This window comes from Phalacrocorax carbo, chromosome 22 (assembly GCF_963921805.1).
Source record: "Phalacrocorax carbo chromosome 22, bPhaCar2.1, whole genome shotgun sequence".
NCBI lineage: Eukaryota > Metazoa > Chordata > Aves > Suliformes > Phalacrocoracidae > Phalacrocorax > Phalacrocorax carbo.
The window spans coordinates 5,565,917-5,589,970 of record NC_087534.1 but is presented as its reverse complement, the minus strand read 5'-3'; the positions used below and the strand labels follow the sequence as shown (position 1 = coordinate 5,589,970).

General features: G+C 57.4%; 1 protein-coding gene across 1 annotated transcript in view; it reads right to left on the bottom strand.

The window, feature by feature from the left end:
• Positions 1–24,054, bottom strand: part of PTPRU (protein tyrosine phosphatase receptor type U) — a 76,315-nt gene that overhangs the window by 30,037 nt on the left and 22,224 nt on the right. Inside the window, exons 3-15 of the mRNA XM_064471567.1 lie at positions 18,638–18,909; positions 18,479–18,560; positions 17,662–17,777; positions 17,278–17,452; positions 16,353–16,646; positions 13,124–13,432; positions 9,300–9,409; positions 8,673–8,874; positions 7,723–7,825; positions 7,319–7,592; positions 5,584–5,620; positions 4,928–5,066; positions 1,181–1,338 (exon numbers count right to left, since the gene is read on the bottom strand). Of these exons, the coding sequence (XP_064327637.1) occupies positions 1,181–1,338; positions 4,928–5,066; positions 5,584–5,620; positions 7,319–7,592; positions 7,723–7,825; positions 8,673–8,874; positions 9,300–9,409; positions 13,124–13,432; positions 16,353–16,646; positions 17,278–17,452; positions 17,662–17,777; positions 18,479–18,560; positions 18,638–18,909 (2,271 nt within the window). The remainder of the gene's footprint in view (positions 1–1,180; positions 1,339–4,927; positions 5,067–5,583; positions 5,621–7,318; positions 7,593–7,722; positions 7,826–8,672; positions 8,875–9,299; positions 9,410–13,123; positions 13,433–16,352; positions 16,647–17,277; positions 17,453–17,661; positions 17,778–18,478; positions 18,561–18,637; positions 18,910–24,054) is intronic.

Sequence of the window (24,054 nt, the reverse complement as noted above, 5' to 3'; positions counted from 1 at the left end):
AGGCGTTTGCAAGGTGCTGACAGTTCTGCACGGCCACACGCTGAGCCCCACTTGCGTTTCTGTGAGAAGTATCCGTGACTTTTTTTTTAAACACAAGGAAACTGAGGCACGGTGGGGAGCAGCCCCCAGCTGGTCACGGAGCAGAGCAGCCCATTGCCTGCATTAATTAATGATGCTTATGGGCAGCGGGTGGCCGGCAGAGGCTGTCCCCAGCTGTGGCAGAGAGCCCAAGCTCCCCACATCTCATCCTCCACCCTGTACCAAGCAGAAGGATGAGGAGCAGCCAGCAGCAGAGCAAGCAAGCGGGTGGGAGCAGGATCAGGCCCCAGAGCCCCCTCCCCTAAAGAAACCGAGGACCAGCAGCCCCAGCTCAGCCCACTCAGAGACCCACCAGCCTTTGAGCGTTTCAAGGACAGTAACCAAAAAATAATACACCTAGCTAGATGTATTAAGAGAAGAAAAACTTTGCCCTCTGGGCTTCTATTATCCGCGAGACAATGCTGGGAAGCGTATTAATCCCGCAGCCGGTGGAGAAGAGCTGCGGGTAAGCAGCATCTTGAAGTTACTGTAACAGATGTTATTAGCATATGGTTGAAACTGGGGCATCCAACGAGTTATTTTACAACTAAATCAGCACCAAGATGCATACCCCGGTGGGTGTTAAATTATCAGTCTCCCTCCGATGTAAACACGGTGGGTCTTTAACCCTTCAAAGCCCAGGGCCACGCAGAACCCTGCGGAGCAAAGCCACGCCAGGTGTGCTGAGTGAAGGCTGGTGCAAAGCTTTCAACCACAGCATAAGGCAAAGAGTTGGGGTTCACCCAGCCTCGGGGGGCTGCAGCCAGCGTTTGAGCCCCCAGATGGCCTCAACCCTCCCAGCCACAAGCTCAGATCTCTGCTGCCAGAGATGAAGATGCAGAGACCCAACTCGAGCCTTCAGCAAAATCTGGATGACAATAAAAGCTACTACAGACCCTGATAAGATCGATGCCCTTGGATGCTTCCTTGCAGGGCACGGGAAGGCCTGCAATGTGTCACACACATCAGGCTAAAATAGATGCAATACCCAATACTGACCCTCAGGTAAATATTTCAGTTGTTTCTGGGATATTTAGGGGACCCCTGTCGCAGCTGGATGGGAGTGGGGAGATGCTGGGGTTCCCTGTTCCCCATTCCTTACCTCGGTTGCCATAGTTGTGGGTGTCCATGAAGGAGAGCCCCAGGCGCTCGTCCTCCTGCAGCGTGCTCTGGTCGGTGAAGCTCCTGTCAATGGCACTCATCATGTGCGTCTTCTCGTGGCGGTAGTTAATGGTCGCTTTGGTCATGTTGACGGGTTTTCTGCCAGCGGATGCAAAGGTGAGGAGGGGGAAGAACAACACGTAAGCAGGGCTGACCTGACAGTCCTGTAAAATCACCTCAAAGCTACCGGGCTCGGATTATTTCGGGGAGTAGGACAGATTATTTCCCCCAGTGGTCACCACGCTTTGATCTTCCAGTGCCCCAAGCTGGTCACCGTTCCATGTGGATCATCCCACGCCGGCCGCAGCAACTCCAGCTCCTCATCCTCAATGCTCCCTCCTGTCCCCTCCCCAAAACGCCCCACGTCTGGAACAGCTGGGATCGCTCCTTGGGCAAGTGAAGGCTCTCCTTGGCCCGCTGGTGTTGCACAGGGCAGCCCCAGCTCTCCTCCAGCCCCGTTTCTCCCACCCATCGCGCCGTGCCACCCCCACTGCAACATCGACCATCCAACACGCCACGTGCACCACTGCGCTGCACGGTACGCGTGCAAGCGGTAGGAGACAGACATGGACCTCGTGGAGCAGGTCCAGAAGGGGGCCCCAGAAGCGATCAGAGGATGGAGCACCTCTCCTATGAGGAAAGGCTGAGAGAGTTGAGGTTGTTCAGCCTGGAGAAGAGAAGGCTCTGGGAAGACTTTATTGCTGTCTTTCAATACTTAAAGGGTCTTATAAGATGGGGCCAGACTCTTTAATAGGGCCTGTAGCGAGAGGACAAGGGGTAACAGTAGGCTTTTCCACCCCATGCAAGGTCCCCGTTGGGGATCCCAGAAGCTCTCACTGGGACTGAACCTCACACCCCAAATTTGAGATATTTAAGAAAAAAAAATTGATGGAATGTTTTTGAGGCAGCATCAGGCTCTCAAGAAGCCAGAGCAAGGATTAAACCAGGGAAAGGATAAACAGGAGATCTGAGCCCACACCGGCATCTTGGTGGGGCCGGGACACCAGAAGGCACTGCCAAAATCCAGAATTCAACCCGGAGCCACTGGCCCTTCCCCTTTACGCTGCCTTCGGTCTCTAACGAGCGCAGCGGCATTATTTTCCCCGAGCCAAAGAGGCCCTTAAAATATACTTGACGGAGAAAAGGACTTGGAGCAGCAGGGCAAGGGGGGCCAGGAGGAAGGGCAAAGGAGAGAGAGAATGACAATTACTTACGGGTAATAGGAATAAGAATAGTAGTTCCTCCTGGCAAGCATGCAAACAAAAGAGAACAGCAGAAGTTGCATAAGCAGCTTTTTTCCGGCATAGGGAAGGGGGGTTACGGGGCAACTCGGCTGCCAGAAAATTAAATGCGCCGTAAAGAAACCTGGGTCCCCTTTTGCATCCATAGGTTATTTACTCCGGGCAGGGGTCGACGTCCAGATGGCAGAGCCCAAGCACCACCTCGCAGGGTGACCACGGTCCCCGCACTGGCGGTGGGGCGTCCGTAGCACCCCTGTCCAAAGGCTTATTCCATAACTTTTAAGACTGAAAGGCAAACATGTCCAAAATGTAGGGCATCCCCCAGGGAGGCAGTCAGGGGCCGGGCAACCCCAGTGAGGAAGGTGGGGTCAGGACGTGTTTTCAGTGCACCATTTATTAAGGGCGAGCATATTCTGGGGGCGCATTTCCATTCCACCACATCAGTATTTTTCCAACGGCAAAACACTCTGGAGGAGATTTATGGGCCCGTCCCAGCTTCCCAACAGCCCTGAATTCAGGGCCCTTGGCACTAGGTCTGATTTGTGGCTCTGGTTTGTCCTTTGACAGGTTCACCCCAGGATACTGAAGCAAAGCTGCTCCTCCTCCTCCTCCCGCCCCGCAGCACGGGCAATGGGAATGCAGCAGCCGCACTCCTGGCTTCCTACCCACCATCCCAACAGCATTGCTCCCGAAAACACATCGGCACCGCTGGCATTTGCTCCATCAAGGACAGATCCGATGCCGTATGCACGGGCATCAGCCCAGAGCAACAGCAGGCAGGGAGCCACGAGCCAGTCCTGCACCCCTCGCAGCGTGCAGGGATGCCACAGCCTTGCTTTTCCAGCTGGCATAAAACAGCAAGAATCCTTGAAGGGAGAATGAAGCCATAAAGATATCTGCAGATTTACACGGGCTGAGGTTGCGCCCTGCTATTTTTGTCTCCCCGCTGGCTGTTAACGTGCTTTCCTTCCATCAGCCCAAGCCCTGCACGGGGAAGGTGTTTAATTGCTGCCCTTTCTCCCCTGCTTTGAGAGCCCCCCCGGCTCTGGGTCGCCTCGAGTACCACACGGTAAGAAGCTGCTTTCCAGGGCGCTGCGCCCGAGTGAAAAGCAGCAGCCGCATCCCCAGCGCCCCCGGGGATGAGTGTCCCGAAAAGCCCTCACCCTCCTCCCTCCCACTGTGCCGTGATGGCCACGGCTGCATCCACACCAGCCCTGCTCGGCTCCCCAGCGAGCAGGGACCCCTGTGGGGGTGGGAGAGCAGTTTGGGGGTCCCCAGGGACCGTCACCCCTGGGAAAACATCCCCTTCAGCATGCACCCAAATGTTAACGTCTTATTTAGAGCCAGCTGGAGGCTCTCAGCAAGGGATTGCTCACATTTCTCTGGAAGCTCAGTGGTTCCCCATTAAAACAAGCCCAGGAGGATGCAGGATGATCCGAACACCCGCACCCTGGGGTGGGCACTGGCAGGCAGCCCCCTGCCCAGCCCTGGAGGGAGGGGAATGCTGCCCCTCCCAGCCCTCTGGAGGAACCCAAGCCCAGGACAAGAGCCAGAGTCTGCCTGTGTATTTCAGCAGGACACACTGCGCTGCTTTCCAGGCAAAAGCTGTGGATGGAGGTTTCTTTTTGGCCATCACCTCAGAACCAAGCACCCCCGGGGCTCTGCTCCCACTGGTGCTGGGAGGTGCTGGGTGCTCGCCCACCATCTTTGGGGCATGGCAGAGTGGCGATAGCAGAAACGTGCCACGACTTCCCCTCCTCTCCGTCTCCAGGAGCACCAGCCCAATGCAAGGGAATCATATGTGGCCCCATCCCTAACCCAACCCTGCAGTAGGGGACCAGCAGAGCCGGGCTCCAGACAGCAACGCTCATGAGGACGGATCTGGCCCCAGGCTGGCCAAGGCAGCAGGGGAGCCCAGAGACAATATCTCAGTGCAGATCAAGCTGATTTTTGTAATTTTAGGCTAGAGGGTTACAGGGCTGCACGCCCTGGGGTCCCCCAGCTGCTGTTCGCAAGGGGAGAGCTGGTGGGACAGGGACAGCTGGGCCCCTCCGAGCCCGATCCTGGCCAGGAGCATTTCCGTTAATGCAGAATCGACAGAGCAGCACAAAGGCAAGAAGCAGCAGAAAAAGAGGCAAAAGACTGAAAAATATGGGGAAGAGGGACAAAGCTGCAGAGCCCCGGGGCAAAGGGACATTCCCAGGACTTTGCTCCTCGGTCCCCAGTGTCCCCAGTGCCTCCTGCCATGCCGGGTATCACAGAGCAAGGAGGGCACCATGCCTGGCAGGATGCACGAGCGCATGGGGGCACAGCTCAAGGGAGGGTTTGGAGTCTGCCCAGCGCAGTTATCACCACCAGTAACTCCCAGTTAGTGCTGGGGTGGTGAAGGGCTGAGCTGGAAAGAGGGGACAGACGGAGGCACCAGCCGCCACACCGGATCTCCTTACCCTTTCCGAATGATGACGATGATGGCTCCCAGGAGGATAATCAGGACGATGAGCCCTCCGGCACAGATCCCCAGGATCAGGCCCATCTCCTCCGAGTGCTGCGACACCTCCAGGGGACGTTTGCTCTCTTTGCAGGCAGCTGCCAGGGGACAAGGACAGGCAGGAGGGGTCAACGCTCAGCTCCGGGTAGGGGGTCAGCAACATCAAATGGGAAAACACTGGGATTTGTCCCATGGGATGCACATTGCTCCTTGAACACATTTTATTCCACCGAGACGTTACGGGGCTCTGCAGTGCCACACCATGACCGTGGGCGAATCCTTCTCTCTGTTCCCATGGGGTGAGACGGTCCCTTTATGCCACCTTTTGTCATGCCCAACATAAGCTTGTCCATCCCCGGATTCAGCATCCAGCACCACCGACTCCGGCCTCCCACCACGATAACGGCATTAAACTCAATGAAGGGAAAAAACCAGATACCAAAGAAAGCAGGAAACAAGAGCGTGGGATGGGACTGTAATAACCACTGCGCACCCCCCGACCACCGCCAGCGCCAGCAGCGACGCCCGCCGGCACAGCCCCGACCGCCGGAGCAGCCACAGGTTCAGGTATGAAGCCTCAGCGGGATCACGCTGGCTGGGAGAGGGAGAGCTCACCTTTGCGGGCGATCCGGACACAGTTCAGCCGGGTTTCCTATAGAGGGGAAAAAAGGGGGGTCAGTGTCGGATGAGCATCCCAGTGGCTCCACTCCTGCTCTGGGCAAAGCTGGTCCCGTTGAAGCTTTGACCCCCAGATCGAGGGATTTTGCAGGTGATTTGTGCTGCAGCACCTGCTGCTGAGCTGAAGGAGCTCCTGGGGACACACACACCAAGAGATGCTGCTGAATGACCCGTCCCCAGCATCCCCAGGTTTAGCTGAGGCCATCGCTCCTGGCACAGAGGGGACAGGAAAGCTCAAGATCATCAAAAGAGGGACCCAGCAGACCCAGCTGAGCTGCAGGTCACAAGCACGTCACCGACTTCAGCTAAAACACTCCCAGGTCATCATTCAGAGCTTCACGGTGGAGGGGCAGGGGGGTTCCATCAATCAACGTCTACAAGCCCCATCCCTGGTGCTCCACGCATGGTGCCAAGGTTGCCATGAGAGCTTCCAAGCTCAGTTCTCCCACAGTTTTAGCATTTGCATTTTTTCAGGGATGGGTTCAGATAAAATATTCCATCTTTCTGTGTATCCAACTTCTGTTGCAAAATAAAAAGCACCATTTTGGCAGGACCACATTCTTCGCCAAGCATCCTCCAGCCCCTCAGGACACCAGTGCTGGCAATGCTGCTCCATTGGTCCCTGGACCTAGACGTGCCCACATGCAGCATGCCCGCTTCCCCCCACTGAAGTCGCCAGCTCTTGCTTCTCCTGCTTCTTTCTCCATCTGGCACGAAAACCACAAAAAATCCAAGCTGGGATCCAGCTTTTTTGCAACGTCTGATAGCAGCCGGGACAAATCCATTGCCTCCCAGCAGGAACGCTATAAAACAGCGTCAGCCACCAGTTATTATCCAGCAGTGCCCGAGCGAGCCAGCACTGAGATCCTCCTTGTCCGTCTCAGCTCTAATTACAACCCAGCAAGGTGTGAATGATCCAGGAGCGGAGGAAAAGATTCAAAAACCGGCACCTTTCTGGCAAGATGGAGCCGTGCAGGATAAGGATGCTGTTGTGGTCCTGCTGCTTCGCTTTCACAGCTCATCCTCCCTGGGGTGGGACAGGAGCTACCGGAGCCCGTGAAGCCGAGAGGGTCCCCAGGGGGTCCCAGTGGTCCCACCGGTGACTTGGAGGAAATCAGCCCAGGGGGATGGAGGGGCTGCTACAGCTTCCAGGAGAGAACAGGCAGCCGCAGGCGGGGAGCAGGCAGACTGGGAACTCAGCAGCTCCCGGGAGCTCTCTGCAGCAGCCACTGTGTCAGCAGCGTGTCCCAGTAACGCGCACGTGGCTCTTGCTGCCCAAATGGTCCTTTTCCACCCCTGGGTTATGCCAGGAAGGTGGTCGATCCCACACTGGCACTCGTTGGGGTCCTGGCTCATACCGCAGTGGGTGGTGGAGGCTGGGCTCCATCACCCCCAGCATTGGCACAGGGAGGGGGACGGGTACAGCCTGGGGGTGCTGGGAAGAAGGGGGACACCCACCCATGATCTCAACATGCCGTAAGGGTGGCCCGGAGCAACAACTGCCCCTGAGCAGGACACTGTGGGTGAGCCCAGAGCAGGGACCCAAGGGAGGGGAATCTAAAACAAGTCCCGTTTTTTCTGACCCTCCCCCAGACCCAAGGTGGGCTCCTGCCTGGTCCAACCAGCACCCCAGATACCCCAATGGCTGCAGCGGGGTCCCACAGCTACTCACCCCTTTGAGGTTGCTCATGGCTTGGAAATAGATGAGATACGCCTTCTTGGGCTCCAGCGGTGGGTTCCAGTAGCCGCTGTAGGTCTGGTTGTCCCCCACGGTGAAGGGTTTGGCTTCGGTGAGGCTGCTGGCGGGAAGCTCGGCCCCGAAGTAGTGTACAGAGCCCCGGGACACGGCATCGTCGAAGGTGAGCGGCACCGGGAAGCACTCCTGCCCACCCACCTCCCGCTTGAGCTTCTTGGGCTGGTCTTCTTCTACAATAACCTGGTAGGTGCTGGTGAGGGCCAGGCACAGGTTAGCTTTGTGAAAAAGACAGTCCTGCCCCTCCCATGATACTTGACCCCACCATCCATGCCATGCCACCCCATCTGGGGGGGTCTCACCCTCGCACAGCCCCAGCCTACCTGATTGGAGCCCCTCTGCCCTGTGCCGGCCGCAGCAGCACCGTGATGGTGCTCTCCGACTCGCTCAGCGGTGACGGCATGTCCCCGTAGTCAAAGGTGGGAGCTGCAAAGGGAGCAGGGGAGAGCGGGTAGGGGTGAGTTGTGGTCCCCGGGGATGTACTTGGGGCTGCCCCCCGCTCGGGGAAACTGAGGCACAAGCAGCCTTGCCCATGGCAAGGCATCGCTGAATGGTGTAATGGGGATTATGACAAAGGAAAAAAGCCCTCACAGTTGGGAGAGGACCCGAGGGTGTGTGCTGAGGGGGGTTATCAACACCGGTCTGGCAGAGGGGAGGAAACAGCAGCAGGATCCAACCTTGGCAGGACCCAGCCTTGAGATGCAGCCCACGTGTCTGGGGACAGCACAGCTCCAAACCGCCGGCACAGTGCAAGCATCCCACCCAAGGCAGAAGCACACCCAAGCCAGCCCAGCAGCACCCCCAGACCAATGTGGGGGGACGCCCTCATGCCTGGCATGACCCTGTGGTCCCCCAGCCAGCACTAGCGACCGCTGGGGTCCAACTCGTGCTGCTTTGCAGTTTCAGTGCCCCCATTAGGGCTCATCTCAGCCCATTTGCTGTGGTTAATAGTGACGCCTCAGACATGAGCAAACAGCCCCAAGCGCTGCAAGGCTTACTAACACAGCCCAATTAAACCCTCGCTTGTACACTGATAGCTCAGCTGGCACCAGGGTGCCAGGCTGCCGGCCAGAGACCCACGGGCAGCCCAGTCGGTGGGTTTGGGGTCTGCCCGGGTGGCTCATGGCACAGCTCCCACCACCAAGAGCATCCTTCAAGAGCAGCAGCCAGTCACCAAAATCCAGGGGAGCGCACCGGGGGCTCCAGCACTGCCATCGTACACCTGTGCAGAGGAGAAGCCCCAGCACCAGGCGTGGAGCCCAGGGGAACCTACCAGAGATGTTGGTGGTGATCTCAGTGAGCGCCGTCTGGCCAAAGCCCTTGCCGGTGCGGGCCCGGACCGAGAAGAGGTAGGTGGTGCCGGGGTGGAGGTTGGAGAAGACGTGGTAGGTCTCGTTGCGTAGTTTGGAGACGGTGCGCCGCGGGCCAGGCACGTTGACCGCCGGGTCGGATGACTCGATGCTCTGGTAGCTGATCTGCAGGGACAGGGCAGAGCATCACCAGCAGCCACAGGAGAGGGGAGAGACCCCGGATCCAGGCAAAAAAAGGGGTTAAAGAGATGAATTCAGAGGAGAGGATGGTCATAGGGGCAGCCTAGAAGGCAGACGCTTTTTGGGGTAAATCAAAAGCAGAGGTTCATTGGAAAAGCCGTTGCTGGATAATACCAGGGACCCCAAAAGCAGGACTCCCCAGCAGGGACAGACCCTGCTAGCAGGAGGATGAACGCAGGCTGGATCCGTGCTCCAAATGAAGGGCTCGGGGCCAGCGCTAACGCTGCAGCCACCCTTAATCCCCACAACCAAAAGCAGCAGCTGCCCCAGATCCCCTCACTGCACCCCCCCGACAGTACCCTCCCGTGTCCCCATGGGTCCCCCGGGTGTCACAGCCGGCCGGGACACACCTCGTACTGCGTGATGAGGCCGTTGGGCTCCACCGGTTCCTCCCACTTCAGAAATATCATGTCCTCCAGCGGGGTGAAGGTGAGGGACTCCGAGGCGATGCCGCCAGGGACTGGGGAAGGAAAGGGGACATGCTTGGATGCGGGAAGAGGGTGGGCTGGAAGGAGAAATCCTCTGGGAAACCCCTCCAGGCGGGTGCCGCATCTCTCCCCCGCAACCGAGCCACCATGTCCCCTCTGCCACGTCACCCAGCTCCAGCACGCGCCACCCGACGGGGCTGGTGGCTCCCCAGGGCGACGCTCCTCAGAACAGCAAAGGTCCCACCGTGCTCCCGGGCCCACTGGTGACATTTTGCCACGTGGGGGGAGGTCCCCATGCCATGGCGCAAACCCACAAGGAACATTACTGGCATCGCCCAGTTTCCAACAGCGCACAGCAAGTCCCCCACGCGCCGTCACCGTCAGAGCTTGCCCGAGTTCACCAGTGCGAGGAAAGAAAAAAAAAACCAAATTCCATTTTCCCACAGAACCCAAATCCCCCCCTGGAGCCAGCAGCATCCTCGGGAGACATTGCTGGCTCTTCCCCCGCTGAGCAATAACATCCTCATCTGCAGATGGGCTTGACATGCCCCAGCCTTCCCCTCTAATTAACACCAACAACAATAATAACCGCAAATAATAATAGCGATCGACGGCACCGGGATCAATATTCGCTTCCTCACCAAGGATTTCTTGACCCGAGGGGGTCAGCGAGGAGGAGCGGAGAGGCGATGGCCCAGCAAAGACCACGATTCACCATCAGCATCCTCCACTGCGGGCTTCAGTACCCGAAACATGCACCCTCTTGTTGCAGAGGGACATCCACTTTTCCTCTCTATTTTTCTTTTTTGCAGTTTTTATTCAGATCTAATTACAGGGCCGAGAGAGAGGGATCGCCTTCCCTGCGCTTCCCACCGTGCAAATACACAATTTCCACTTGATTTACAAGTTAATTTAACCAGAGGCGCCGTGTCCTACACGTGTACACAAGGCACTTAATAAATTTGCGAAGAATTACAGAAACCTTTACAGCAAGAATGTGTGTACCTCCACAGATATTTTTATATAGAGAGAGAGCTTATGTATTTTTACATCTATAGGTACAGCACCATGCACTTGCATATGCACCAGGTTGAGATCAGAGGTGCACAACAGCTCCCAGGTGTGCATATATGCCTCTGCCATCCATATATGCACATATATATTTATTTATGTATACCATGTATTTAACTATATATTTATTCTGGCTGGCACTGCACGCACCCTGCCTGCGAGGGAGAGAGCTGGCTCCCTGCACTCATCTCCCCGCAGCACCCACACACCGCAATGATATTTCCACGGGCACTTGGGATTGAGTCTCATGGTTTCACGCAAACACAGACCAAAATCTCCAGCTGTGAGTCGCCAACCTTCCACGGATCTATATGGGGCCCTTAAACACCAGCCGGGCAACCTATGGGTCCAGCACCCTCTTCCCTCGGTGCCCTGCCCACGTGCCCAGGAGCCAACAGGACTTTGCCCGGGGTCCAAGATGGATGCTGTGAACAACGCCCTTGATTTGGCCCAGGGATTAATGCCAGAAATGGGTTTTCCAGCCCAAAACCAGGGTTTACCACCCAGGACGGGGGTGCAGCCCAGACCAGGCCCCCCTCCAAGACAAGCCCCAGCACTGCATCAGCGCATGCTGCAACTGAAGTTGACCTCCCGCCAAAATAAACAATAATCAAGGGTCCTATTATTAATGAGCCCTCACCACCTTCCCTTAATTGCCCGGGCAGCTGCTCGTCACCCAGTTGTGGGAGCTCGAATCCTCATCGCCCTCCCAGGCAGGGAGACCCTCGGCCAAGCCTGTGTGGAATATTTGCAATATATCCACTGGTGGATATCCACCGACTGACCCCACCCGAGACCGAACGCACACGTGGTCCCAAGTTCAGTCCAAGGGGGAAGCTGCAAGTCCCGGGTAATCAAGGCATAGGGGAAAGCAGCTGGAGTGATTACGGTATAGCAAAAAAAAAGAACCCATCTGGAGCTCCTGTATTAATATTCAATAAAAAAACAGCTGGAGCAGTCACAGCACAGTGAGAACAGCTGAAGCAATTACAGCCGGAAAATAAACTGTCAGGAGCACGAAGCTGGGTGCCCCCAGTCGGGCAGGCTCAGGCTGGGGATACGGGAAGTGCTGATGCGCAGAGAAAGGTGCCGAGTTTAGGCTTTAAAGATGAAAACGGGACCCGGAGACCCTCCCGGCTCCGCTGCAGCTCTGCAGGCTTTGCTTTCCAGCCTGGGAAATGGGAGCGCTGAGCAACACACACGCAAGCTGCACATTTTGGTGGGTCCCAAATCGAGGTGAGTCCCGCGCTGGGGGATTTCATGGCAGGCCTCTCCCTGGGGGTCATCCAGGAGCTGTCTAGATCCTTCGCAGTTATCAGTTCTTCCGCCTTAATTGCTGATACTTAATGCTAAAAAGTGCTTCGGAGATTAATCCCGTTCTTGTTTAACAGTAAGTGCCAGTGCCTCTGCGAGAGCCAGGGATGCTCCGGCCACACTCGGCACCCAGCCCCCAGCCCGGGGCACAACAGCTCCTGGCACCCCATGCAAGCCCCCGCCCCACCGGCCAGTGGTCAGAGCAGCAGCATTTGGGGGCTGCCCAGCTGGCCTTGAGCGCGGCTGGGCTGTCACGGCACGCGGACGAGATGCTGGTGGGGCAGCAAAGAGGATGTGACGAGCGGAAGGAGTCAGTAGCGGCAGCAGCCAAACCTGGATGCGGCCCATCGCTGATGGGTGGCACCGGAGACAGGGAGCCAGCTCTGCCCCTACCTCCTGCCACGTTTGCTGGATCTCCAGAGCCCAGAATGACCTGAGCACCCTGCTGACGGAGAGCTGCAGCCGGGGACCACGGTGCAGTGTAAGGCCAGACCTGGGAGACCTCTCTGGTGGCCCCAGCTCCAGGACAACCTCGGTGAAGGGCTGGACAGTAGCAAGAGGTGCCAAACCCAGGAGTCCTGGAGCAACACTGGAGCCTCCAGCAAGGACATCAGCCGGGAAGGGGAGAAGAGAAACGGCTCAGCTGTTCAGAAGCAACGCTGCTGGCAAATAACCGGGGCCAGACAACCCTTATCAACACGTGCTCATCTGCAGAGCTCGTTTGCACAACCCAAACCCACCCAAGATCAGACTTAACCGGAGAAGAGCACTGGGGAAGCCGAGCAAAGCTGCGCTGGGCTCGGGGTAACAGCGCTCTCCCAGAAACATAACAACGCCGAATTAATCAGCGACTGAGCAGATGAAAGACGTCACCTAAGCGCGAAGCATTATTTTGTTATTGTTATTGGTGCTAGGCTTTGGTTCCACACTAAGGGATGGGCGAGGATGACTCGTGCTGGGAGAAGCCAGGCATTGGCCAACTGTTGTGCCCTTCACCAGACCAGGCACGACTGAAACGCTCCACTCGAAGGACCAGGGCAGCATTTCTGCAGCAACATAGGACGTTCCTCCGCCAAAGCAACCGGTGCTGCCCCATCCCCATCCAGTCCCCTTGGCCCCCCGCGCCGCTCCCAGCACTTCCCTTCCCCAGCCACCATCACTGCTCCTTTCTCTCACCTCCCCTTGCATAGCTCTGGGGCTGCAACACGCTTTTCACCTTCCCGTTAGCACAACGGCCGCCAGGAGATATTCTCGTCACGCCCCTGGCCAAGAGCCACAGACGTGTACCCTGCTACGCCCCAGCGGCTCACCAGCCACGGAGTCACGTTTTTGGGGATGGTGCACCCCCCGGGCAGACTCACCATCCTCATCTGTCTGGAATACCACCTCCTTGCCCTCCTTGCGACCCTCGGGGTTGGAAAGGATGAGCTTGACGTGGATGTTCTTGTAGGGCAGCAGGTTTTTGATGGTGTAGCGGTTGGTGTTATGCTCCATCTTCACACACTCCCGGAAGGTTTGGTTGTGGCTGGTGCCCACGAAATAGCGGTAGCAGAGCGAAACGGTGTAGGTGTGACAGCGGGTCAGGTTGTAACCCAGCGGCTCCCACTGCAACGTCAGCTGCCTGGACTGGATTTCGGAGAAAGCCAGGCCTTTTGGGGCCCGCATGGGCTCTGTGGGGAATAGAGACAGGGAGAGATGAGCTATGAAGCAAAACATCTCATGAGTTTATGTGTATTATCAGGGAAAGCCCTTTTTTACAGCGTAGGAACAAGAAGGGTGGGTGTGGAGAGCAACCCTGACACCGAATCCAGGGCCAGCCCCGGCACAGGGTGCTGCTGCCCTGCAGACAGGGCTGGGGACATCACTGGGTCTCAAAGCCACCAACACCGCAGGGACAGCAGCCCCCGCTGGCTCATCTTCCCCTCCGGAGGTGAAGCCGGGTACCAGCCCCGGGCCAGCCCAGAGCCATGGCAGGCACTGGGGGCATCCGTGCCACGAGCAGCCCCAAATAACCAGATAAACACACCTGCAGGATGGGATCCCTCACGCTTTCATTGAGCCCATGTCAGACTCTCTAAAGGACAGAGACCGAGCGCCGTCACCAGGAAGGAGTTTAATTATGTCCAATTGGCATGAACAGGAGAAGTCAGATTTAATGAGGGGCCAAGCTCCTTTGCCACCAGCACACACCCATGGGTGGTTTGGGTTGATGACAGTGAGCTCCTTTCCATACCCAAGGGTGGTAGGAAGGACACCGAGAGGGAAGAAGGGTCTTTGTCCACACTGTCCCAGAGCTGATCCCTCAGGCAATTCCCCTAGGATTTGCACTGCAGAGGAATTTGGGCAACTCAGGGTTGCAAGAGGCTTCTGCAGCCTCAAGGGATGCTCCTGTAGGTCCTGATGCCCTCGTGGGATGGTGCAAAACCCGAGCTGAGGGCAGGGAGGGGGAGGCAAGTGCAGCAACAGGCACACAGCCTTAAACCCATAGCCACGTCTGGCTCTACCAAAAAACACCAAACCTCAGCCCCAGTACCCAACAGCGTCACTCCCGTTGGGGTGCCAAGGGCACAGGGTCCTCTCCTTGCTCCTCTCTGAGGCCTCCAGAGCCCCCCACACCTCCCCGGGCAGCACCGCATGGTGCCAGGCTTCAACCTTCCCCCTTCCTTTTTATTCCAGTGTATTTAAATGCTCCAGGAGAGAAGCCAGCAGCACGGCACCCGGGGCTGATGACAGCGGCAGCACATGGCTGCATCGGGAACCCGCCCTCGCCCCGGGAGCTGCAGCATGCATCTACCCAGTGGCTTTTTCCAGGGTCCCCTCCCAGGCCAGATCCTGCAAAGGACGAGCTGGCGAGGCTGGGAGGATGCAGAGGATCCAACAACAGCCACCTTTCGGGTAGAGGAAGGGTGGCTGTGTTGCCATGCTCAAACCCGCTATGACCCAGGAGAAGGTGGGGAGAAAAATACATTGATATAGCACATGGGAAGGCCCGGGGAGCCTGAACGTGGTAACCATAGGATATTAAATACAGGGTGCCAAGAGCATCAAACAGCATCATCGGCTTCAAGGTAATACAGAAATCTAGGCTTTCTCACAGCACCTCTGAAAATGGTTCTGGGATGAAAAGCTGCCACCAGCCCTTTGCCACGATGCCCGGGTCAGGGTTTGCACCTCCCCCTCCACCAGCACCGGCCGCTCTCTTCGCACACCCGAGCGCACCCATCTCCGAAGCTGACCCGGCACATGGGCTCCCCACAGCCAGAGCCACCGGGGACACCCCACAGCCCCGGGGACGCGGCCGGGCCCCGCTCCGCTCCTGCCACGTGTAAGGAGGATGTGCCCACCGGTCCCCGTTTGCGGGGCGATGCTCCCGGCTCGCTCCCAGCTCAGCAGCACGGACCTCCGCTTTTGTTGGGTTGGGGTTTTTCCTTTGCGCAGGGTCACAGCCCAGCGTCATGGCAGCGCCGGGTCTCGGGCTGAGCACGGCACAACAATCCCGTGCCTGCATCACGCCACCTCGCTGCCTTCGACTTTGCTCAATTACCAGCCCCTAAACGCCAGCATCGGGAAGGCAGTTGCCATGGAGTGTCTGAAACGCCACCGCCAGCCCCAGACCCACCGCAGACAGGGACGACCCCCAACCCCGGTCACCCCCCCCCGTACCAACGCGCAGGGATGTAGACACCCCCATCACCCCCCAGACTGGCAGCATGGTTGTACTGTGGGGTCGGTTGGGACATTTTGGCACAGAGAAACCCCAGTTCCCACCTTCCCTGGGGACACCCCAAGGGGGCTTCGGCAGGGATGGGGTTGCCCTGAATCACCCCCCAGTCATCGCCGTGCACGGGAAGGCAGCTGACCCCCCAGCCAAAGCTACTGCCCCTCCAGGGTGGCATAGCACTAATATAGTTTTAGAATAAATATTTTTAGAGGCACAGACCACTCAAAACCAGGCACTAGAGAATAACCTACAGCTCCCTCCGAGGAGGGAACGATGTGGGAACCTCACCAGGGACAGCCAAGGGGCTCACCCCCTCAGGGACAGCGGTCCCAAGATTTGGAGATGCCCTGAGCTGGGTCCGGCCCCAAGCCTGCAGCCCCGGCGGAGGGGGAGCAGCCGTCTCCTGCCGGCATTTGCCCGGCTCCAAGGATGGAAACCAGCCACGTGGCAGCTGCTAACTCTGTGCATGCCATCGCTGTGCCTTCCCGCACCGAGGTCACGCCCAGCTGCTTTTGGCTCCAATCAGCAAAACCCCACCACCCACCAGGGCGTTTTCAGGCTGGATGGATATTCAGCCCCTCCGCAGAGGGTGACTGCGTCGGCTCAGGATCCAGCCTCACCCATACACCCTGCTATCCTCCAGCCAACGGGGGGTTAATTAGCCCTGAGATGCTGTGCACAGCCACTAAAAAGTCAGTTAAAGGCAGATCTGTCGGAGGAGCCATGCTTCAAGCCACTGGACTGCTTGAAGCTCCTGGACGGCAGCAGCAAACACCCTCTGCACCCATCCAGCCCCGCCCGGGGCTCAGGGCGGCAGGCGACCTTGCCCAAGGCCACCCGGGGTGGCCGGGATGCAGCGTGGCACCCACCTGCACACTTGGTGCGGCTGATGAGGGGCGGCCCTGGTTTGCCCGTGCCCCCCTCGCCGGGCCGGGTCAGGAGGACACTGATCTCGTACTCCGTGTCCGGATCCAGGTGCCAGAGCTTGTAGGTCTGCATGTTGACGGCGTGGACCTCCGACCAGGGCCCCGAGGTCATGCGGTACTCGATCTCCTTGCGCACAATGGGGCCGTCGCCGATGATGGAGTTGGTGTTGAGCTGGATGATGAGGTAGGTGGAGCCGGCCCGGAGCAGCTGTGGGGGCGCGATGGGTGTGGGGGGCTCTGGAAGACAGCAGAGATGGGGCAGGTGGAGCAACCCCCTCCAGAAGCATCTCCAGCATCCCCAGCCCTAGAGCCAGGCCAACACCAGCACAACCACAGCTACCACTAGTTTGGTTTTTTTTCACTAGCTACAGTCAAGACATTCCCACCATCTCTTCCCTAACAAACCCATCTCCTTTGGACTGCAGGGCACAGGGCAAACTCGGATCCCCCACCCAGAGGGCACAGGGATGGACACCGAAGTATGGGAGGGCATCATCCAGTCTTTAAACTTCAGCCCGTGCGTATGCCCTCCATCGCTTTCAGCAAGGCCTTAACAGCTGCAGTAGGGTTTCATCCGATCAAACCTTAATTATCTTTATAAGATATACTGCCCAGCGTGGTGCTGCACAGTTTCACCATAATTAATTAATTCTCACCTACTGCAATCAAAAATAAATGATCTAAAGCCACGGGGAAAGGTAGTTTCCTGGGTTTATGTTGAACCATCCATGTATAGCGACTCATTCCCAGCAAGAAACTGTGATCTCACCTCCCCAAGCATCCCACCTTCCTCTTCCTCTGCAAACAGCGGAGCAGAAATAACCTGTCCATGACCCAGAAACCCAGCAGGCAACAGCAAGTCACCCACCTTTCACAATGAGCTCGGCAAAGTTGGAGACGCCCGCGCCGCGGCTGGACTGGGTGATGCAGCGGTACAGGTCCTGCTCCTCCTTGGACACCTCGTCCAGCTGGAAGGTGGCCAGGAAGCGCCGGTGGCTGATGTGCTTCACGGAGGCGGCAGGGACCACCTCGCCGCTCTGCCTCTGCCCCACGGGGAGAGACAAGGCGTTACCAGGACATCCAGAGCCACCAAACGGATCCCCAAATGATGTCTGCTTAAAAGGAGGGGGGGACTCCCCATCTCCCACCTGCCCAGCAGTGTGTTCCCCCAGAGGGGAGGCACAGAGGCGTTCCAGAAGCGATGCACAGGGTTGACAGTGGAGATGCTGGTTTCACCACCGCCGTTGCTCACCTGCATGAGGAACCGCTCGGCCTCGGCAGCCTTGCCGGCGGCCACGCACTGGAAGGTGGCGTTCTGCCCCGCGTTGACCTCCACGTCGCCCAGGCGGGAGAAATGAGGTGCTTTTGCTGCCGAGGGATGCAAGCGAGAGGTGATGAAGTGGCCGTGCTCCGAGGGGACCCGCGGTAGCATTGCTGTAAAAACCCCGCCACAGCCCAAAAATTCACCCAGGATGCCATGGCTGGGGCCGAGCTCCAGGTGCGCTTGATCCCCGTCCTCACAGCCCAGCTCGGAGTCAGGAATTTGTTCCCATCCCCATACAACCCACCAGTGTCCCGGGGAAGGATGCGTCCTTCCCCTCCAGCATCCCGCAGCACTGCGGCCAGATGGGGGCTACGGGGCTGATAAAGGGGTGCACGTCTCCTACCCCAGCTTGGAATAAAAAGGGGTGAACCCCAACAGCCAACGTGTTGGGACAGCCTAGGATTTCAGGTTCCCACCAGGCCGGGTGGCCCCTCTCAATGGGGATGTTCATGTGTGCAGTCTGCGTTTCTCCAAGGTTTTATAAAAACTCAGTAATGGAGACAGAAAAAGGAGCTCCAGAGGAACCCAGGAGGTGGAGCTCCACCAGCCCAGGTGATGACAGCACACCCAGGTGCCACCAGGCTGAACCCTGGCATTAGTCCCTCGGCTCTCCCCAGCACCATCCCAATGGGCCCCAGCTCCAAACCCTGCTGCCCAGCCCAGCAGCACCCACCACCCTGCTGCCCTTCAGGGTCCCCCACCCTCGGGTCCCCCACCCTCAGGTCCCCCATCCCGTGACACTCACAGCACGGATAATTCAAGAGCAAAATATCATCCAAGCCAAGATAGCCCCTGCGCTCGCTGGAGACCACCGCCTCGAAGAGGACCTGCCACACCAAACAGAGGGGTCACCCATTGCCAGGGGGGTCCGGGTCATGCAAGGGGGGGGTCCACTGGGCCTCACCTGGTACTCGCTGGGCCAGAACAAGCTGACGGCCAACTCCGCCTGGTGCCACTGGTGGCCGTGGGAGCCGGAGGCGTTCCAGACAGCGCTGCCCACCGGGCCCCCCGTCACCCGGACATAGGCGCTGAGGGTGCCGGGGCTGTGGCCGTCCCGGCTGTACATGAAGTAGCTGAACTGGAGGCAGTGGGTGTCATTCTCGCTCAGCGCCTGGAAGAGCAGGTGAGATTTCTGGCCCGGAGCATGCTGCGAGGAGTTCACCATCAGGTAGGAGCCTGTGGCGGGAGGGAGAAGGGGGGTGGAGTGTGGAGTAATCCCCCTATTCCACATCTCCTGAGCCTTGCCGGCAGGGATGGAGAAGGTGGAGGATGCAAGATTGCAGAGATGCACGCAACCTGGCAACGATGCTCAGGTCCTGCTGGGTACCGGTCCGCGCCCACCGCAGGGACGCGCAGGAGAGGAGCCAGGGACCAGGTCAGTGTCAGGCACCCTTTTGGGCAGCAGCAGGACACTGAAATGGGACCTGGCCACTGGACAAGCAGGAAAGGATCAGACCCGCTGCCTCCAGGAGAAGCTGCTCGCAGCCGCAGTCCCCCAAGACACCAGGGTTGGTAATGGCTTTGATGCCACCGGAGACCCTCCGCCTGCTTTTCTTTAATGCTCACAGCTTCAGCTGCATCAATACTGCCCTCCCCAGCCAGGCCCCAGCCGTTGAATTTCCATTCCCACCGCCTCGTATCATTTACCACGCAGTTGTCGCCAAGTTTAAACCGTGCTCAGCAGGCGCTCGCAGGGAGGGGCTAAAAAAGCACTCGTTGGCTTAACGAGTGACAGCACAGCAGCTCTCCTGGATGCCCACCCCAGTCCCAGCTCCCCACCCACCCACCCCACCCCCGGCAGCTGCTGGTACCCCACCTCACACCACCCAAAATCCCAGCAATGAAACCAGGAGTCCCAGCGCCTGCCCCAGTGCAACGCCAAAACCGTACTTATGGGGCAGGCAGGATGAAAATCCCAAAGGCAGCATCCGTCCCTGCCCCACACGCCCCATCCCAGGCAGCCCGGAGGCAGGAGGGGGACACAGGAGTCGCAGCTCTTCGCGGCAGCTCCCGGCACCATCCGGCACAGCCGTGGGGCTGCGACACGGGGCGGCTGGGAAGCTGCCCCATCAAACCCTCCCCATCGCCAAAGGCAAGGGGATTATTAATATCCCTTCCATTTTAATAACAGCAGAAGCTGTAAGTAACAAAACCGGGCCATTTATTCAAGTCTACCATTGTTTTCCTGACAGTGGGCGCTTAATTATTAATAGCTTTCACCGCTGGTTAATTTAAATGAACTCACGCGCTTTCCTCCCATCAGCTCCCAGTGAGCAGGCACCAAGAAAAACCTAACAAAGGCAGCAGAGAATTGTGGGGGGCACACATCTGTCCCCTCAGCGTTTGGGAGCTGCACCTGGGGTGACCCCAAAATGCCTGGGGGGACCCCAAAACACCCAGGGGGTCACAGCATCAGCTGGGGAGACACAGTGCTGGGTACTGCTCTGCAACGCATCCTCCAGAGGCGGGAGCTGGGACAGGGGAAAGAAATCACCAAAAAGCAAAATTTGTCCCATGTCACCGAATCGCACGGCTGCCCAGCACTCCTGGCCCCTCCGGGCAGCTATTCAGGGTGAAATAAAACGATAACAATTTATTTTCTCAGAGTCAACACAGCCACATTTCACAAACAGAGGGAAAAGCACTATGTCCGTATTCCTCCTCTTTCTCCCCTCTACCCTTTTCCTCCGGCGAAATTATTTCTGCACTAACGAGAGCGGCTCCATTTGGCCCCAGCAACAGCAGCATCGAGCGCAGGCACCGCCCCGCGCCAGGGGACATCTTCCAAAAGCCACCTCCAACCACTCCATCTTCCAGGCTCTCATTAACGTGCGCAGCCCCTTCTTCCTCCCCCCCCCTTTAAAAACAAAAGGCCAGAGGACCAAAATAAAGAGACCAAAATTAAACCACTGACAAGTTATTTTAAAAGACAGAGAATGGCCATTAAAGTCAGCTGGGGCCACAGACACAAACGGGTGCCAGTCCTCCGCTGCATCACTCATCTGGCAGGGTTTCCCCACCACGCACTATTTTTCCCACTTATTTTTCTTCCCAGCATTGCTGCATTGGAGAAACACGGCTCCCGCCGCTCCGCTTTTATCCTAATTATATCCTCCTCCCCCATAAGTGACTGGTCCCAGCTTCAGCTCCAAATCCAGGATAGGAGTTGGGGTTTCTTCTTAGACACAGGAGAAGCAGCTACTTAGCCCTGTGCTGGGGTGCTGCTTTCTGCACCAGAGCATCCCCTGGCACAGACGAGGGCAGGCAGCTCCTCACAGAGAGGCGGCCCAGAGTTACAAACGGCCTCAGCAGCCCCTGGTTTGGTTTTTTGTGGGTTCTGTGGTGGTGGTGGTGTGTTTTTCTGGTTTTTTTTTTTTTGTTTGGAAGGGGGGTGTGGGGGTTTGGGGTTTTTTTTAGGGTTTGGTTTTTTTGCAAGGGATGCTTTTGGTTTTCACTGAGGTCTTTTGGTTGGGTTTTATTTTTTAATGCACCCCCGGTGCTCCCAGGAGCAGCAGAGGGGCTCAAGGAAGCAGTGGGACAAGGAAGCCAGCTGGTGACAAACAGGTGACAGCCTGCACACACACACTGCTACCACCCACTCGGTGGGTGCCAGGCGTTCACTCCTGGTCTTTTGATCCAGCTGAGATGGTGCTCAGCTGCTCCAGGGGATGCTCAGCACCCTCCTGGGGGATACAGCAGGGGTCCCCCAGCCACCTTCCACTTGGTCCCTGTTAATCCACCACCACTGCCAGGGTCACCCCTGAGCCCCCAACACCGCAGGGTGCTCAGCTTCCACCAGGATCCAGCAGCTTTCCCAGCCCGGACAAGAGCCCTGCAGCAAGAGCTATGCAAAGCGCCAAATCCCAGTTTTTAAAGCTTATCTTAATTGCTGCCAGCAAAGCCAGAGATGGGGATGGAGGAGATGGGCCATCCCAGCCCTGCTGCACCCCAGAGCTGGGTGGGACAGGCAGGACCACTCCCATCAGTCAGAGGGTTATTTTTGAGCCCTGTCTGCACCTTGGCATTACAGCAAAAGTCTGCTCCAAAACTCATGATGGGGAAAATAATTTCTAAACCTGTCACAAAATGGGAGTCACAAGCAGCTCCACAAGATGCCCCAGTTGAGGGAGAGGATTCAGGTGCACACCAATAGCCATGCATCGCTCTTTAATCCTTCCTCTGGTCCTCAGGTTAAGGTCAGTTTGAATCAAGATGCCAGTCCAGGAGAGCTGTCACCCCGCCCTGCAAATAAGTCAGCTGTGTGTCCCCAGCTCAGCTGCAGCAATAATTCATTTTTTCAGGTGGGCTTTTAGAGAAGAGCCCAAGTGCTCTCTGGAGAAAAAAAAAAAAAAGACTCAAAAAGCACTAAATAATATCTCAATCAAACATATAAAAAGAGAAACAAGTTTCCAGCAGCATTCCCTACGGGAAAACCATCAATTTGTTACACAAAAGCCGACGATGAGGTTTAAGCTGCAACATCAGCCCAGAGGCGCTGTACACAGAGAGCCTCCCGCCCAGCCCAGCAAAGTCCTCATGCGGGGTTCTCCAGCCAAATTTTCCCACTTGTGGGATCATCAGCCCTTCCTTGGGATTCAGACCAGGTCTTTTGAGGATAACTCAGCACCTCTAATAATCTTGGCCACGAATCGGATAGCAATGAGCTCCCAAGGATTTTTTTCCCCCAGCGTTGGGCTGAAGCCCTGCTCACCCGCAGGGAAGGAGCAGTTCCCCCCATTGTGCTGCCGGGCCCAAAGGTCCTGCCCGAAGCTGCCTGCATCCCTCCAGGAAAAGCCCAAAACAGCCCAGCAAGAAGGAGGGAAGAACCTGCTCCCCCTGCTTCCCTGTCTGAACAAGTTCTTCCTCCTACAAAACCACAGAGGGATAAAAATAAAAATGGGGGAAAAAAAAAATCAAAGAGCTATTAAAAGGCAGCAAAAGGCAGGCAGGATGACAGGCAGAGGGTGCACTGCCAGCCAAGAGGTGCCAGGGGACCAGGTCTGAGCACTGCAGCATCTGCCTCCAGGAAATCACTTTGGAAGATGAATACCAACGGTGCCTCCTCATGCGCTGGTTTTCCTTCTCAACATGGAGCCAGCACAGGAATCAGGTACCCGCTCCCCACTTCTGCACCGAGCCCCAGGGCAAGCATCTTGCGGGGAAGCCCCAGGACCAAGGGCTGATCTGCCACTGCCACAAGGTCCTTGGACAGACTGGAGTAATTACCCCAGGAACCAAAAATCAAGCTTCATTTTCCAAGGTTTTTATGGATACGCATCAGGAGCTTGTCAGGAAGCCGTGCCGGAGCTATCAGCCAAAGGAGCGACTCCTCAGAGGGGATGGAGGGACACGGAGCTCATGCGGGTGGGGACAATGGCTCTGTCACCCCCGGTAAGGCCGTGCCGGCGCATCACGATGCGGCTGGTGGGGAGCACGACAGCAGCTCTGTGCACAGGGAGAGGGAAGAGCCGAGCAGGGAACAGAAACTCCAATTCACAGAGGGTTTTCTAATGTCACAGAATCATACACAGAACCCCAGAATCCCAGGCTGGAAGGGACCTCAGGGATCATCTAGTCCAACCTCTCTAGGAAGAGCCCAGCCTAGACAAGATGGCCCAGCACCCTGTCCGGACGACTCTTGAAGGTGCCCAACGTGGCCGAGCCAACCCCTTCCCTGGGGAGATTATTCCAGTGGTGACTGTCCTCACTGTGAGAAATTTCCCTCTCGTGTCCAATCGGAATCTCCCCAAGAGCAACCTCTGTCCATCCCCCCTTGCCCTCTCCATGGGACTCCATGTAAAAAGGGAGCCTCCATCTTCTTTGTAGCTGCCCCTTAAGTACCGGTACATGGGGATGAGATCCCCTCTGAGCCTCCTTTTCTCAAGGCTGAACAAACCTAGTTCTCCCATCCTATCCTCATTTGGCAGCTTCCCAGTCCTTGGATCATCTTGGTGGCCCTTCTCTAGACCCCTTCCAGCCTGGCCACATCCTTTTGTATAGCGGGGACCAGAACTGGACACAGCGCTCCAGGTGTGGCCTGACCAGCGCTGAGTAGAGCGGGATAATGACTTCTTTCTCTCTGCTGGCGATGCCCTTTTTGATGCAGCCCAGCATCCCGTTGGCCTTCTTGGCCGCAGCAGCCACTGTTGGCTCATGTTGAGGTTCCTGTCCCCCAGGACCCCCAGGTCCCTTTCCACAGAGCTGCTCTCCAGCCAGGTGGGTCCCAGTCTGTGCTGTGCTCCCGGATTATGTTTTCCCAGGTGCAGGACCTTACACTTCTCCTTGCTGAACTCATAAGGTTCTTGCTGGCCCACTCTTCCA